General features: G+C 47.1%; 1 protein-coding gene and 1 non-coding gene across 2 annotated transcripts; one reads left to right on the top strand and one right to left on the bottom strand.

Annotated features, from left to right (window-relative positions):
- Nucleotides 1-1,217: 1,217 nt before the first annotated feature.
- Nucleotides 1,218-1,291, top strand: Trnan-guu. The gene has a single exon. It is a non-coding gene; the product is annotated as a tRNA-Asn (tRNA).
- Nucleotides 1,292-3,513: 2,222 nt separating this feature from the next.
- On the bottom strand, nucleotides 3,514-12,495 carry Fcgr3a (Fc gamma receptor IIIa). The gene is made up of 5 exons (XM_045156809.1): nucleotides 12,426-12,495; nucleotides 10,610-10,630; nucleotides 10,019-10,273; nucleotides 8,336-8,590; nucleotides 3,514-4,834 (listed from the first exon to the last, which is right to left on the bottom strand). The coding sequence occupies exons 1-5, from the start codon at nucleotides 12,463-12,465 to the stop codon at nucleotides 4,653-4,655; spliced, it is 753 nt and encodes a 250-aa protein (XP_045012744.1). The 5' UTR covers nucleotides 12,466-12,495; the 3' UTR covers nucleotides 3,514-4,652.
- Between the last annotated feature and the right edge of the window lie 838 nt (nucleotides 12,496-13,333).

Raw genomic sequence — 13,333 nt, 5'->3', positions numbered from 1 at the left:
GAAACAAAAATTTAGAAGCCAAGAGTTCCAGGCCACCCTGAGTCTACATAGTGAATTCCAGGTCAGCCTCAGCTAGAGCGAGACCCCACCTCAGAAAACCAAAAATAAATAGATAGATTAAAAAGCCAGGCATGATGGTGCACACCTTTAATCCCAGCACTTGGGAGGCAGAAATAGAAGGATTGCCATGAGTTTGAGGCCCACCCTGAGACTATATAGTGAATTCCAGGTCAGCCTGGGCTACAATGAGACCCTACCTTAAAAAAAAGTAAATAAAAAAATTAAAGTATATAATTAATACACAGACACACACAGATAAATAAAAAAGAAACCTGGTGTCACTGACTTTAACAACTGACCTTAACCTTGACAACATATATGTATATTCCATAACTTTGAATTAATTTCAGTCATGCAACAGACGTGTATATTTTTCATAAAGTATATGTAAATACACATCTAATTTTGGCACATGGGTGTCTATATTTGTATGTATTCTAATTTCAATGAAATCTTTGAAAACTTTGACCTGCGCCTGAACTGAAACTCAGTTGTTGGAGGGTGGCAGGGCAGGAAATGAAGGAGGTACTGTGTGGAGACGCCAGGGGGCCTCTGGGACTGGGGCATAGTCCCCATCTCTGATGAGGACCCCTAAAAGTGAGAGCATCAGTCTCTGCCCTTAGGAATTTGGAACCGGATGTGTCAGCGCGAAAATCCTTGTGTTACCGCCATTTATGACCTTGGTGTTCTGCCCAGGTGACCAGAGGGTTAGAAGAACCCTTTTAAAAAATGCTGGGGTTGAAGACTGATTGTGTCATAAACACGGCCCTTACTTGGACTTTACAAGTTTTGCTGGGCACGATGGGACACATGACGGTGGTATTCAACATAATCAGCTTATCCTGAATCAATACTCAGGCACGCACGCACGCTTGCACACACAAATTGCCTAGATCCGAAAAAATAGACATGTTTGTTACGTATGTGTCTGAGCAAAACCAATTGAATTCCCGAGCCCACGAAGGGCATCCGGCATCGATTTCCCGAAGCCCCTGGTCTCCTCCTCTCAGCTCCCTTCATCTTGTCGGGACCGAGCCGGGTCCTGATCGCCCCGAGCCGCGGGCCGGGTCAGCTCCCAGCCCAGCGTCCTGCCCACGTAGAGAACCACGGATTAATTCTTTAGAAAACAGACTTGACGGGATGCTCGGCAGCCGCCCGTCTCTGTGGCGCAATCGGTTAGCGCGTTCGGCTGTTAACCGAAAGGTTGGTGGTTCGAGCCCACCCAGGGACGGAGGAGTATTTTGTGTGCCTTGAGTTCTAGGAACTAAAACTCACCTTTCCTTCTTCTAACTTCCAGGATCTGGGGTTTGCCTTTCCTTGAGTTTCTCACCTGCTTGTTTTGGCAGTGGTTTCTAAGGAATCCCTGTGAGGTATTCAGGTTGCAGATTTTTTTTTTTTTTTTAAACTGTTTTGTTTCTTATCTGCAGAAATTGCATCAGGAAACTGGCTGATTAAAGGACGTTCCATAGTAATGATCCACACAGGAATTGTTTGGCTTTCCTGTAGACCTGTGCCAGCCTTGCCTTGTCTTTCCTGATTTGTGAGTCCCTGGCTTTCGTTCCTTGGAGACTGCCTGGTAAATACTTTTGGACTGGTGCCTTCCTCTGCTGTTCAATGGCCCTGGTAGTTTCCAGATAAACTTCCCTCAGTAGCTTGCAAGGTCTGATACAATCTCAGGCTTTCAAGACCTGGCCCCAGAACTCTCTTCTGCTTCATGTCTTTTTACACATTTAGAATTGAGCTTGAAGCAGGGTCTCGCTCTAGTCCAGGCTGACCTGAAACTCACTGGTGTCGTACCCACCATCTTCAAATCTTTGACTCTGATCTTCGAGATTTCTTTTATTTGCCCGGCAGACTCCTACCCTAAACGAAGCCTCTTGTCTGTGGCGCTTTCTTCATTCCCCTGCCGCCTGCCTGTTTCTCTCACTAGGCTAAAAGCTTCTTTAGAGGACGAATCCCGAGTCCATCTGATCTCTTCGGCACCCTTGGTCAACCTTGGTGCCTCCTAAGTACTCAGTAAACACAAGTCCAATGGCCAACACTTCCCAGTGCACTTGTATTTGGTCTGAACCCCGTGGAATGGTCACTTCTGCATTTGGCTTCAATGATCCTAACGTACAGCTTTTATTTCACTCATTAGCTGGTCCTCTATCTCTACTGGTGCCTCGACTCCTGCCCCGTTGTTGTGACTTCTACCAGCCCCTATGCACTGACATGACCTCTGATTCCCGTTCACCTTCCTATGCCACATAAGATTAAAAATCAAACAAACAACAACAACAACAGCAAAACAAAAACAAAAACAAAAAACTGGAGCCAGGCATGGTGGTGCACGCCTTTAATTCCAGCACTCGGGAGGCAGAGGTAGGAGGATCACTGTGAGTTCGAGGCCACCCTGAGAGTACATAGTGAATTCCAGGTCAGCCTGAGCTAAAGTGAGACACAAAATAAACCCATATATATATGTATGTATGTATGTATGTATGTATGTATGTATGTATGTATGTATATATATCTGCCTTGACTCAGTTGTCTCAGCAAGATTTGGAAAGTGAGTGGGCTACTTTCTATGAATTGAGGAGAGGGTTTTCTTTTCTTAATTTTTTTTAAAATTTTTTATTTATTTATTTGAGAGCGACAGACATAGAGAGAAAGACAGATAGAGGGAGAGAGAATGGGCGCGCCAGGGCTTCCAGCCTCTGCAAACGAACTCCAGACGTGTGCGCCCCCTTGTGCATCTGGCTAACGTGGGACCTGGGGAACCGAGCCTCGAACCGGGGTCCTTAGGCTTCACAGGCAAGCGCTTAACCGCTAAGCCATCTCTCCAGCCCTCTTTTCTTAATTTTTAAAAGATTATTTATTAGCCAGGCGTGATGACACACGCCTTTAATCCCAGCACTCGAGAGGCAGAGGTAAGTGGATTGCCATGAGTTCAAGGCCATCCTGAGACTATGTAGCAAATTCCAGGTCAGCCTGGACTAGAGCGATACCCTACCTCAAAAAACCAAAATTATTTAGGAGAGGGAGAGAGTGAGTGAGAATGGGCATGCCAGAGCCTCTAGCCACTACAAATGAACCGCAGACAAATGAACTCCAGATGCTGGGTCCTTAGGCTTTGCTAAACCATCTCTCCAGCCCTGAAGGGAGGGTTTTCTGATCAATGCAAACGAACCTCTGGCAGAATTTTGACAATAGGGAAAATATGAATTTGATAATAACCATACAGGCTCTTTCCATTTTCCAATTTTTAATTTTTTAGTTGGCATGCAGAGATTTAGGTATCCTTCATTCTGACGGTTTTGAGTTACAATCTGTTTTTGCTGGTTCCCGCCTCCTCCCAGTACCCTTCCCCTTCCCCAGGATCACCCTCCTTTCTGTTTACGTGTCGCATGTCCTTTTGCCCTTTCCTCACCCCGGCCAGTTTTTCTCACCTTCCGAGAGTAGTATGCACGATCTTATAAAATGCTTTTATTGAAAGCAACAAATGTTATCTAAAGTAGAAAGGACCAAAGCTTTCTTCCATAAGCAGAGGCTGCCTTCCCCATCCCACCCCCGGCAGCGACACACGCAGAGGGATTTGCAACTCCGAGCGCTGATTCCCTCACATTTGTTTAACGAATGATGTGAACACAGCTAGGCCGGAGTCACACGGCGCAGCAGAATAGCCGCCTCTGTATTGTAGTCCGCTCAGCTCCTCGCTCCAAATCTTACCGCTGTGGCCGTTCTTCACCCCCTACCCACTCCTTCCTGTGACTTGGCGGTGGACTCTCTTGACGTGCTTTCTCCGTAGGCTGAGGTATCTCAGAGTTCACAGGGTTGTTCTTTTTTGCAAAGCCCACCCTCCAGACTCCACAACTGGCCCAGGCTCTAGTCTTGCTTTCTACTCACACCTTAAGAGGCATCCTTGTATGCTCACAGAGCGTGGCAATTTGGGTCAAGACTTCTCTGGACAACCCAAGCCCATGTCACCTGTGTGACTTCTTGTGAACTCATTCACCCATAGCTTCTGGTCTAGGAAGACAGCTTGAGCTCCAGGCCCAGATGAGAGCACCTACCCCGGTCTGTTCTAAACTCTCCTCAGCCACCCCCACTTCACCAGTGCTGCTACATGGCCAACATCCCTAGCAGTTCCCACACCCTCTGGAAGAAGTTTAGGGGTCCCTGGAAGGCAATCAGCCCAGCAGTGACAAGTGCAGGCCACTGTCCCATGAGCCCTGCTCAGTCATTCATTCACATTTTGACTTATCCACTTATTTAGGAGTCATTGTTATACACTTACAGGGCCACCATCCAGAACACTTGCTGCTGCTTTGCTGAGAGGAAGTGACTGGCGCAGAGAAAGCCAATAGCTCAGAGGCACCAGTCCCTGGGAGCGCAGCTACTCACGAGAGCTCCACTGTTGCTGACCCTTGGCAGTCCCAGGCCTTCCCTTTCTATTGGAAACCATCCACTGGAGCCCAATAGAAAACAGGGAGTTGGGGGTGGGTGGTAATCCTTGAGCCTAGGCTGAGCTGTATTTTTCCTGCGGTTTGAGGTTGCAAGTCCAGAGAGAGGTCCACAGTTGCTGTATCACTACCCTGTGGGACAAGGAATCATTTGTCCTGAGGGTCGCGGCTCCACTGAAATTCAGGTTTCCTCCGGTTTGAGCTTCGAAGGTTTCTCTGCATAGAGAAATACAGGCCTGTGTCTACTGCAAACAAGAGTCCCATCAGCAAGCAGAAAGTGATTTGATGCCAAGGTAGAAAGATCAGTGAGGTGGATGGAGATGCTGGACCTAGTAAGAGAGATAAATGGACGGTTGAGAAACATTGTCAACATCTGCCAAGAATGGGGGTGGGAAGGGCACTAGGAGATGAATGGTGGGAGAGCCTGGGGAGTTCGTGGCTCCCTGCCATGGCCTCTCCACCTGAAGCTCAACAAGTGTCCTCAGCCTTGCCTTTCGCTTATCTGGTGGGGATGCAAGAGAGAACATCCAGCAAGATAAGTTGTTTCTGGGAGCTAGGTGACAATTATGAAATTATTACAGAATGCTGTGGCCTATAAACTGGACAAATTTGAGCATTTTTAGTTTCCTTTTTTTCTTTTAATTTTGATGTAATTTTCAATATTTCAATATTTATTTATTTATGAGAGACAGAAAGAGAGTGAGAGTGAGAATGAGTGTGCCAGGGCCCCGAGCCACTGCAAACGAACTCCAGACCCGTGTGCCACCATGCGCATCTGGCTTGCATGGGTCTGGGGAATTGACCCTGGGTCCTTAGGCTTTGCAGGCAAGCACCTCAATTGCTAAGCCATCTCTCCAGCCAATGGATGTAATTTTAAACGTCAAACAAATTTGGCAGCACAGTATAAAGACCTCTCTGATGTCCTTTACTCAGCTTTGCTTAATCATTTCCATCTTGTCTCATGGGCGTCATCTTGTTATCTTCCCTCCAATAGGCTTTCTACATCTGCCGGTTCTTCACCCTCAGACTCAAATGCTTTTAGATAAAAAAATATTTGATCTGGGCATTGTGGTGCACGCCTTTAATCCCAGTACTTGGGAGGAAGAGGTAGGAGGACTGCTGTGAGTTCAAAGCCAGTCTGAGACTACAGAGTGAATTCCAGGTCAGCCTGGGCTATAGTGAGACCCTACCTCTAAAAACCAAAGAAATAAAAATAAAAGATATTTGAGATAATAGGCTCTGGTGATGACTTTTAAAGGTGCTTGTTTGGGCTGGAGAGATGGCTTAGCAGTTAAGCGCTTGCCTGTGAAGCCTAAGGACCCTGGTTCAAGGCTCGGTTCCCCAGGTCCCACGCTAGCCAGATGCACAAGGGGACGCACGCATCTGGGGTTCGTTTGCAGTTGCTGGAAGCCCTGGCGCGCCCATTCTATCTCTCTCCCTCTATCTGTCTTTCTCCCTGTGTCTGTCACTCTCAAATAAATAAATAAAAAATGAACAAAAAAAATATTTAAAGGTGCTTGTTTGCAAAGCCTGTTGGTCCATGTTCAATTCCCCAGTACCCACATAAAGCCAGATTAAAAACAAAAAATTAAATCTCAGGGCTGGAGAGGTAACTTAAGCCCTTACCCAGTACGCATGTAAGCCAGACGCACAAGGTGGCACATGTGTCTGGAGTTCATTTGTGGTGGCTGGAGGCCCTGATGCACCCATTCTCTCTATCTCTCTCTGCCTCTTTCTCTGTCTGCCTGTCACTCTCAAATAGATTTTAAAAAACAATCTCAAGAAGTATTTTGATGGCTTAGCGGTTAAGCGCTTGCTTATGAAACCTAAGGACCCCAGTTCAAGGCTCGGTTCCCTAGGTCCCACGTTAGCCAGATGCACAAGGGGGCGCACGCGTCTGGAGTTAGTTTGCAGAGGCTGGAAGCCCTGGCATGCCCATTCTCTCTCTCTCCCTCTATCTGTCTTTCTCTCTGTGTCTGTCGCTCTCAAATAAATAAATAAAAGTATTTTGTTGCCTTTAAATTTACAACGAGTAAATTGCTTACAACTGACATTTTTTTGGCCCAATTATAGATAGGAGGTCTTTGAAATAACTCCAGGAACAGTATTTTGGATCTAGATTGGCACCACAGAAACTAGAAATTTTTTTTTTTTTTTTTGGTTTTCCGAGGTAGGGTCTCACTCTAGCTCAGACTGACCTGGAATTCACTACGTAGTCTCAGGGTGGCCTCCAACTCATGGCAGCCCTCCTATCTCTGCCTCCTGTGTGCTGGGATTAAAGGTGTGCACCACTCACTACACCCGGCTTTTTTTTATGTTTTTGTTTTTGTTTTGTTTTGAGGTAAGGTCTCGCTCTAGCCCAGATTGACCTGGAATTCACTATTGTTAGTCTCAGGGTGGCCTTGACCTCAGTGATCCACCAACCTCTGCCTCCCGAGTGCTGGGATTAAAGGCATGTGCCACCACACCTGCCACTAGAGATGTTTTCTAGGTGACTTAATGGGATCCAAAATTCTATCCTGGGAAGTCTGGGTCTGGTGGTGCATGCTTGTAATCCCAACAGATAGGAGGCCATGGCAACAGGATTCAGGAAGATCATGACTTTCAAGCCAGCCTGGGCTACAAAGCATGTTCAAATAAAAAAAGAAAAGAAAAACCTCCTTAAACAAAGAACAAATCCAATATTCTACCCTGAGATATTGGTGACTGGCCTGTTCTTTCATTTTACTTAATGGTTGCACATTCAGGGGTCTTTTAAAATTTATTTTATTTTATTTAATTTTTATTTATTTATTGCAATAGGGTCTTGCTCTAACCCAGACTGACCTATAATCACTATGTAGTCTCAGGGTAGCCTTGAATTCACAGTGTTCCTCCTCCCTATGCTTCCCAAATGCTGGTATTAAAGGTGTGCACCACCAAGCCCAGCTCAGGTTTTTTTTTTTTTTTTTTTTTTTTATTAAATTAAAACATTTTAGGGTTGGAGAGATTAAGGCATTTTCCTGCAAAGCCTAAGGACATAGATTCAACTCCCTAGAACCCATGTAATCCAGATGCACACGGTGGCACATGTCTCTGGAGTTCATTTTCAGTGGCTAGAGGACCTGGTGTGCCCATTCTCTCTCTGTCTTGCTTGCAAATAAAGAAATAAATAAAATAAAATATTTTCGGATTTTTTTTTTTTTTTTTTTTTTTTGTTCTCTGAGGTAGGGTCTCATGCTAGCTCAGGCTGACCTGGAATTCACTATGTCTCAGGGTGGCCTCAAACTCTCAGCGATTCTCCTACCTCTGCCTCCCGAGTGCTGGGATTAAAGGTGTGCACCACCACACCCGGAGGAAAAAATATTTTATTTGCACAGAGGGAGAGAGTGAGAAGAAAGAGAGAGGGAGAGAGAATGGGCATACCAGGACCTCCAGCCACTGCAAGTTAACTCCAGATGCATGTGCCACTTTGGGCATCAGGCTTTACATGGGTACTGGGGAATCAAGCTGTGTTGTTAGGCTTTGCAGGCAAGTGCCTTAACCGCTGAGCCATCTCTCCAACCCCACACTTGGGTTTTGAAGACTTTGTACTTTATATGTAAAATGGTGTCAACCTTACATATAAAGGCCCACTATGATTATCAAGGTAGAGTACACATAAAGAAGCTAGCACATTATAAATCCAACATGGTGGTGTATGCCTATAATTGCCTGTGATGCCACATTTTGGGGAGCTGAGGCAGAATTGCTACAAGTTCAAGGTTAGGCTGGGCTACATAATGAGTTCCAGGCCAGTCTTGGGAGGCTCTATCTCAAATACACCCACACAGAGACTCTAACACTCTCACCTTGAATGATGATGTTTACACTCTCTGAAGACTTGTTCTTAGTGCCAATAAGCCCTCGGCAGAAGTAGGAACCACTGTCACTTTGTGTTGCTTCTGGAATGTAGAACTCGGAATTCTGATGAAAAAACCTCTTGCCTCTGCCATTCTGCAGATATGTGACCTTATGTAAAGGATTGTTCCTCCAGCTGTGGCATCTCATCCGTATAGGGTCCCCCTCCTGGAACACCCACTGAGAGGTCTGGAGCACTAGCCAGCCTGGAAGAAACAGAGATCTCAAACCAGGAGGCCAAACTCAATGCAGTGCTTTTGTGAAGGGGATGCTCGCCACCTGCATTCGGGGACACAGTAGGATGTCACCTCTGAACCACCCTATGTAGCGCCCTTTGAGGAGAAGCTGGCAGGCCCCCGCCAGAGGGAACTTTGATCTAAGGAAGAACAACGACAGATGCATGCATGATCAAATCAAAGCTAAAGGGAAGGTCCAAGAATCAGAGACGTGTGAAGCAAAGCTGGGGAAGTCTACAGGACCTGAAATAAGGAATCACAGTCAATTCTAGCTTCTAGAAGCTACCAGGGATGTCCTGCAGGCTACACATAGCATAGCTATGAATGTGGCCCAACACAAAATTGTAAACTTGCTTAAAACATGAGTGTTTAAAAAATATTTTTGGGGCTGGAGAGATGGCTTAGCAGTTAAGTGCTTACCTATGATGCCTAAGGATCCTGGTTCGAGACTCGATTCCCCAGGACCCACGTAAGTCAGACGAACAAGGGGGCGCACGTATCTGGAGTTTGTTTGCAGTGGCTGGAGGCCCTGGTGTGCCCATTCTCTATCTATCTGCCTCTCTCTCTCTCTCTCTCTGTCGCTTTCAAATAAATAAATAAAAATAAACAAAAAATTTATTTAAAATGTATTTATTTATTTATTTATTTATTTATTTGAAAGAGAGAGAGAGAGGGATTGAGAGAAAAAGAGAGGAAGAGGCAGATAGATAGAGAATGGGCACATCAGGGCCTCTGGCCATTGCAAATAAACTCCAGATGCATGTGCCACCTTGTGCATCTGGCTTACATGGGTATTGGTGAAATCGAACCTGGGTCCCTAGGCTTTACAGGCAAGCACTTTAATTGCTAAGGCATCTCTCCAGCCCTGCATGAGGGTTGTTTTGTAACTTGATTGCACGGTTTTCAGGCATGGTTTTTCTAGGTAGAGTCTTGCTCTAGCCCTCTGCCTCCCAAGTGCTGGGATAAAAGACATGTGCCACCACGCATGGCCAAGCACGAGTTTTGTACATGACACTGTGTTGCAGTGCCATGAAAAACAAATGCACGTATGCTTTCACAACCTGTAAACATATGCACCCCTGCCAATTCTTCATCCAGTGTGACCCAGAGAAACTAAAAGGTTGGATCCCCAGCCAAAGGATAAAGATTGCATTTGAAAATGGTGACTTGTCCCAGGTAGATTTCAGAAGAAATCGGCAGTTGTAGGAATACTGAAAGACGTGCAGTGATCGGGATTAAGGTGACTGCTTGGCTTCACAAGTGGCTGCAGGAGTACTCAATGTGAAAGTCAGTGAGGCATGGAAGGAAGGAAGGAAGGAAGGAAAAGGAAAGAGAAGCAAGAAGCAGGCAGGGAGGATGGAGTGAGTGTCAGCGTTCATAGGCCCTTCACCGACTCACCGGTGTGGACTTCCAGGCGCGTCGGGTCGCTGAGGACGGAGCCGCCCGTCTGGCACCTGTACTCCCCGCCGTCTTTAACTCTTGCGGCTTCAATAATGTAGCTGGAATCTTGGTTTGAGATGCGGTTTCCATTATGGAACCATTTAGTAGAATTGTCCCCAGGAGCGTAGGCACCTTGGCACTTGAGGGTCACACTGTCTTCCTGGAGCACCCTGACCCATGCAGGGTCGAGGATCACCACAGCCTTTGGGAGACCTGATAAGAAACCAAGAGAATGTGGAGTGAGGACAGAGAGGCGGGCAGGCCCCACACTGGCGTTCTCAGGGTCATTCAAAGCCAGCGAGCTCTCTGCAAACTCAGCTCAAGCCTGCCATCCGATCTTAACGCATCCTAACCCCCGCGTGGGCCACCCTACAGCTTGAGAGAATCTGGACAGAGACATCTGGAGTGGAGCCCCGCTGTGTTGGATGCTGTTCCCGCCCACCCTGCACCAGCAGTTTCCCATGCAGCAGTCATTTCCCAACATTCTGTGGCCAATGTACTCAAGTCATGTGTATGACTTGACCAATCCAAGACCATGTAGCAACTCACCAGCTTGAACACCATAGGAAACTGAAAGGAAAAAAATAAAGTGAATTAGAGCTGGTGTGGTGGTGCACACCTTTAATCCCAGCACTTGGGAGGCAGATGAGTTTGAGACTACATAGTGAATTCCAGGTTAGCCTGGGCTACAGCGAGACCCTACCTAGAAAAACCAATAATAAAATAAAATAAAATAAAATTTAATAAAATAAAATAATATAAAAATAAAATGGGGCGCTGGAGAGACGGCTTAGCAGTTAAGGCGTTTGCCTGCAAAGCCAAAGGACCTATTGGTTCAATTCCCCAGGACCCACGTAAGCCAGATGCACAAGATGGCACATGCATCTGGGGTTTGTTTGCACTGGCTGGATGCCCTGGTGCGCTTCTCTATCCTTCTCTTTCCCTTGGTCTGACTCTTTCTTTTTCTTTTTTGCAAGCAGAGAGAGAGAGAGAGAGAGCTAGAGAGGAGACAGACAGAGAATGGGTATGCCAGGGCCTCTAACCAATGCAAACAAACTCCAGATGCATGCACTCCCCTGTACATCTGGCTTACGTGGGTCCTGGGGAATCGAACCTGGGTCCTTTGGCTTTGCAGGCAAGTGCCTTAGCCACTAACCCATCACTCCAGCCCTAAAATACTTTTTTAAAAAAGTGAATTAGATCATGAGTACAAAGTGGTCTAAAATGCTCACTGCTGTCCTGGGAGTCCAGTGTCCCAATAAAGACATTTCTAGTGAGTCCCTCTTCCAGTGTTCAGTGCCTCTGATTTCTGTCCCCCTTGGACACCCAAATCCTTACTTTTTAGTGACTTAAAAATAATTCAGCAAGGCGTGGTGGTGAACGCCTTTAATTCCAGCACTTGGAAGGCAGAGGTAGGTGGATCACCATGAGTTCAAGGCCACCCTGAGACTACATAATGAATTCTAGGTCAGCCTGAGCTAGAGTGAAACCCTACCTCAAAAAACCAAACCAACAAACAAAACAATTGATTTATTTACAAAGAGAGAGAGAAAGAGGGCACACCAGGCCTCTAGCCACTGCAAATGAGTTCCAGATGTGTGCACCACTTTGTGCATCTGTCTTTACATGGGTATTAGGTAATCGAACCCAGGTCTGAACCTGGGTTATTAGGCTTTACAGGCAAGTGCCTTAACCGCTAAGCCATCTGCCCAGCCCTAAATCCTTATTTATTTATTCTTTATTTTATTTTCTTTTATAAGTTTTCTGAGGTAGGGTTTCACTCTAGCTCAGGCTGACCTGGAACTCACTATGTATTCTCAGGGTGGCCTCGAACTCATGGCGATCCTCCTACCTCTGCCTCCCAAGAGCTAAGATTAAAGGCGTGCGCCACCACACGCGGCCTAAATTCTTATTTTTTTTTTTTTTAACATTGTTTCTTTACTCCTTGTGTCTGGTTCAATCTGTCAAAAGAGTACAGACTGAATTTCCCTGAATGGGGCCACAGGAACCACCTTACCCAAGAGTAGAAATGACAAAGGTGGAGAAAGGAGCCCTGGTGTGTCAGACTCGGGACAGACCTTTGGGACCATCTAGTTCCTGCTCTTCAGTTTGCACAGAGAGACACGGAGACCGAGAGGGGAGAAGGAACTGGCCTCCCAGCGCCCCTCACCTCCCACACAAGTCAGAGCCAGCGTTCGGCGTGGCTCTGCTCCCCCAGGCAGTGTGTCCTAGCAGCCCGATCCGGGGCTGTAGATCTGGGACAGCGGTCCCGTCCCTTGTTGGGCATGCCACCCGGTCCTGGGCTCTGTGCCCAACCCAGGGCGGCCCGAGCGCTTTACCCTCAGCGAGGGTGAGCCTGACTTACCTAGAAGTAGCAGAGCCGTCGCTGGCAGCAGCGGCCACATGCTGCTCTACTAGACAGAACAAGTCACCACAGATATCCGGAGCCCTTAAGGAACTTAGCTAAACCGAAGAGAGGAAGTCAAGAGCCTTTCCCCCAGCCTCCCTACCCCCCTCCGTCCATCTCTCGTGTGGTTCCTTTTCCGGGAACATATGTAATTCCTGAACATGAACTCTGCCAAGGGAGCCCTGTGGGTGTAAGGGCAGGAACAGGAGTGAGAGGACCCAGAGGAGCCACCAAGGGGAAGTGGCACATTAGCACCATGTAGGCCACAGCAGACTATCTTCTGCGGGACACTCAGAGGGTACCCTCAGCAACCTCAGGATGTAACGGGGACTGGGCCTGCCCAGTGCCAGCAATGGGGCAGCATGATCTTAGGGACAAATCTCAAAAGGGAGGGCCATTTCCCTGGGGTCCCTTGGTTCTACCTCAGAGGGTATCATTTCCTTGCCTGGCCCAGACCCTTCCCTTCCCTCTCCTCTCCCTTTCCCTCCCCTCCTCTCCCCTCCCCTCCCCTCCAGGGATTCACTATGTAGTCTCAGGGTGGCCTTGATTCTCCTACCACTGCCTCCAGAGAGCTGGGATAAAAGGCTGTGCCACCACTCCAGGCCCAGACCGTTTTCATCCAGCCCCAGGGCCTGTCTACACACAGAAGTGGCTGTTTGAGTCTTCAAGCCACTGAAATAACTCTGTCCCCAGCATGATCTCTATCAACATTTAAATGCACAATGAAATTCAAAATGTACATGTCCCCAGATATGGAATCTACAGGAGCTACTGACTTCTTAGTGTGGATTTGATCATTAAATTTCCATTTTCTGTTGGAAGAAACCCAGCTATGGGCGAGAAACGGGTTCTGTGAGGAGGAAGCC

Source organism: Jaculus jaculus, chromosome 1 (genome assembly GCF_020740685.1).
Source record: "Jaculus jaculus isolate mJacJac1 chromosome 1, mJacJac1.mat.Y.cur, whole genome shotgun sequence".
NCBI lineage: Eukaryota > Metazoa > Chordata > Mammalia > Rodentia > Dipodidae > Jaculus > Jaculus jaculus.
Note: the sequence above shows the minus strand (reverse complement) of the source record. Positions and strands in the feature narration are given on the sequence as shown.

Bases quoted from the DNA above. Each gene is read 5' to 3' on its own strand.
- Fcgr3a (XM_045156809.1), bottom strand. From the start codon at position 12,465: ATGTGGCCGCTGCTGCCAGCGACGGCTCTGCTACTTCTAG. The intron at 10,631-12,425 runs GTAAGTCAGGCT...TTTTCCTTTCAG, and splicing joins GACGGCTCTGCTACTTCTAG to TTTCCTATGGTGTTCAAGCT. The intron at 4,835-8,335 runs GTGAGAGTGTTA...CTCTCTTACTAG, and splicing joins TGTAAACATCATCATTCAAG to GTCCAGCATCTCCATCCACC.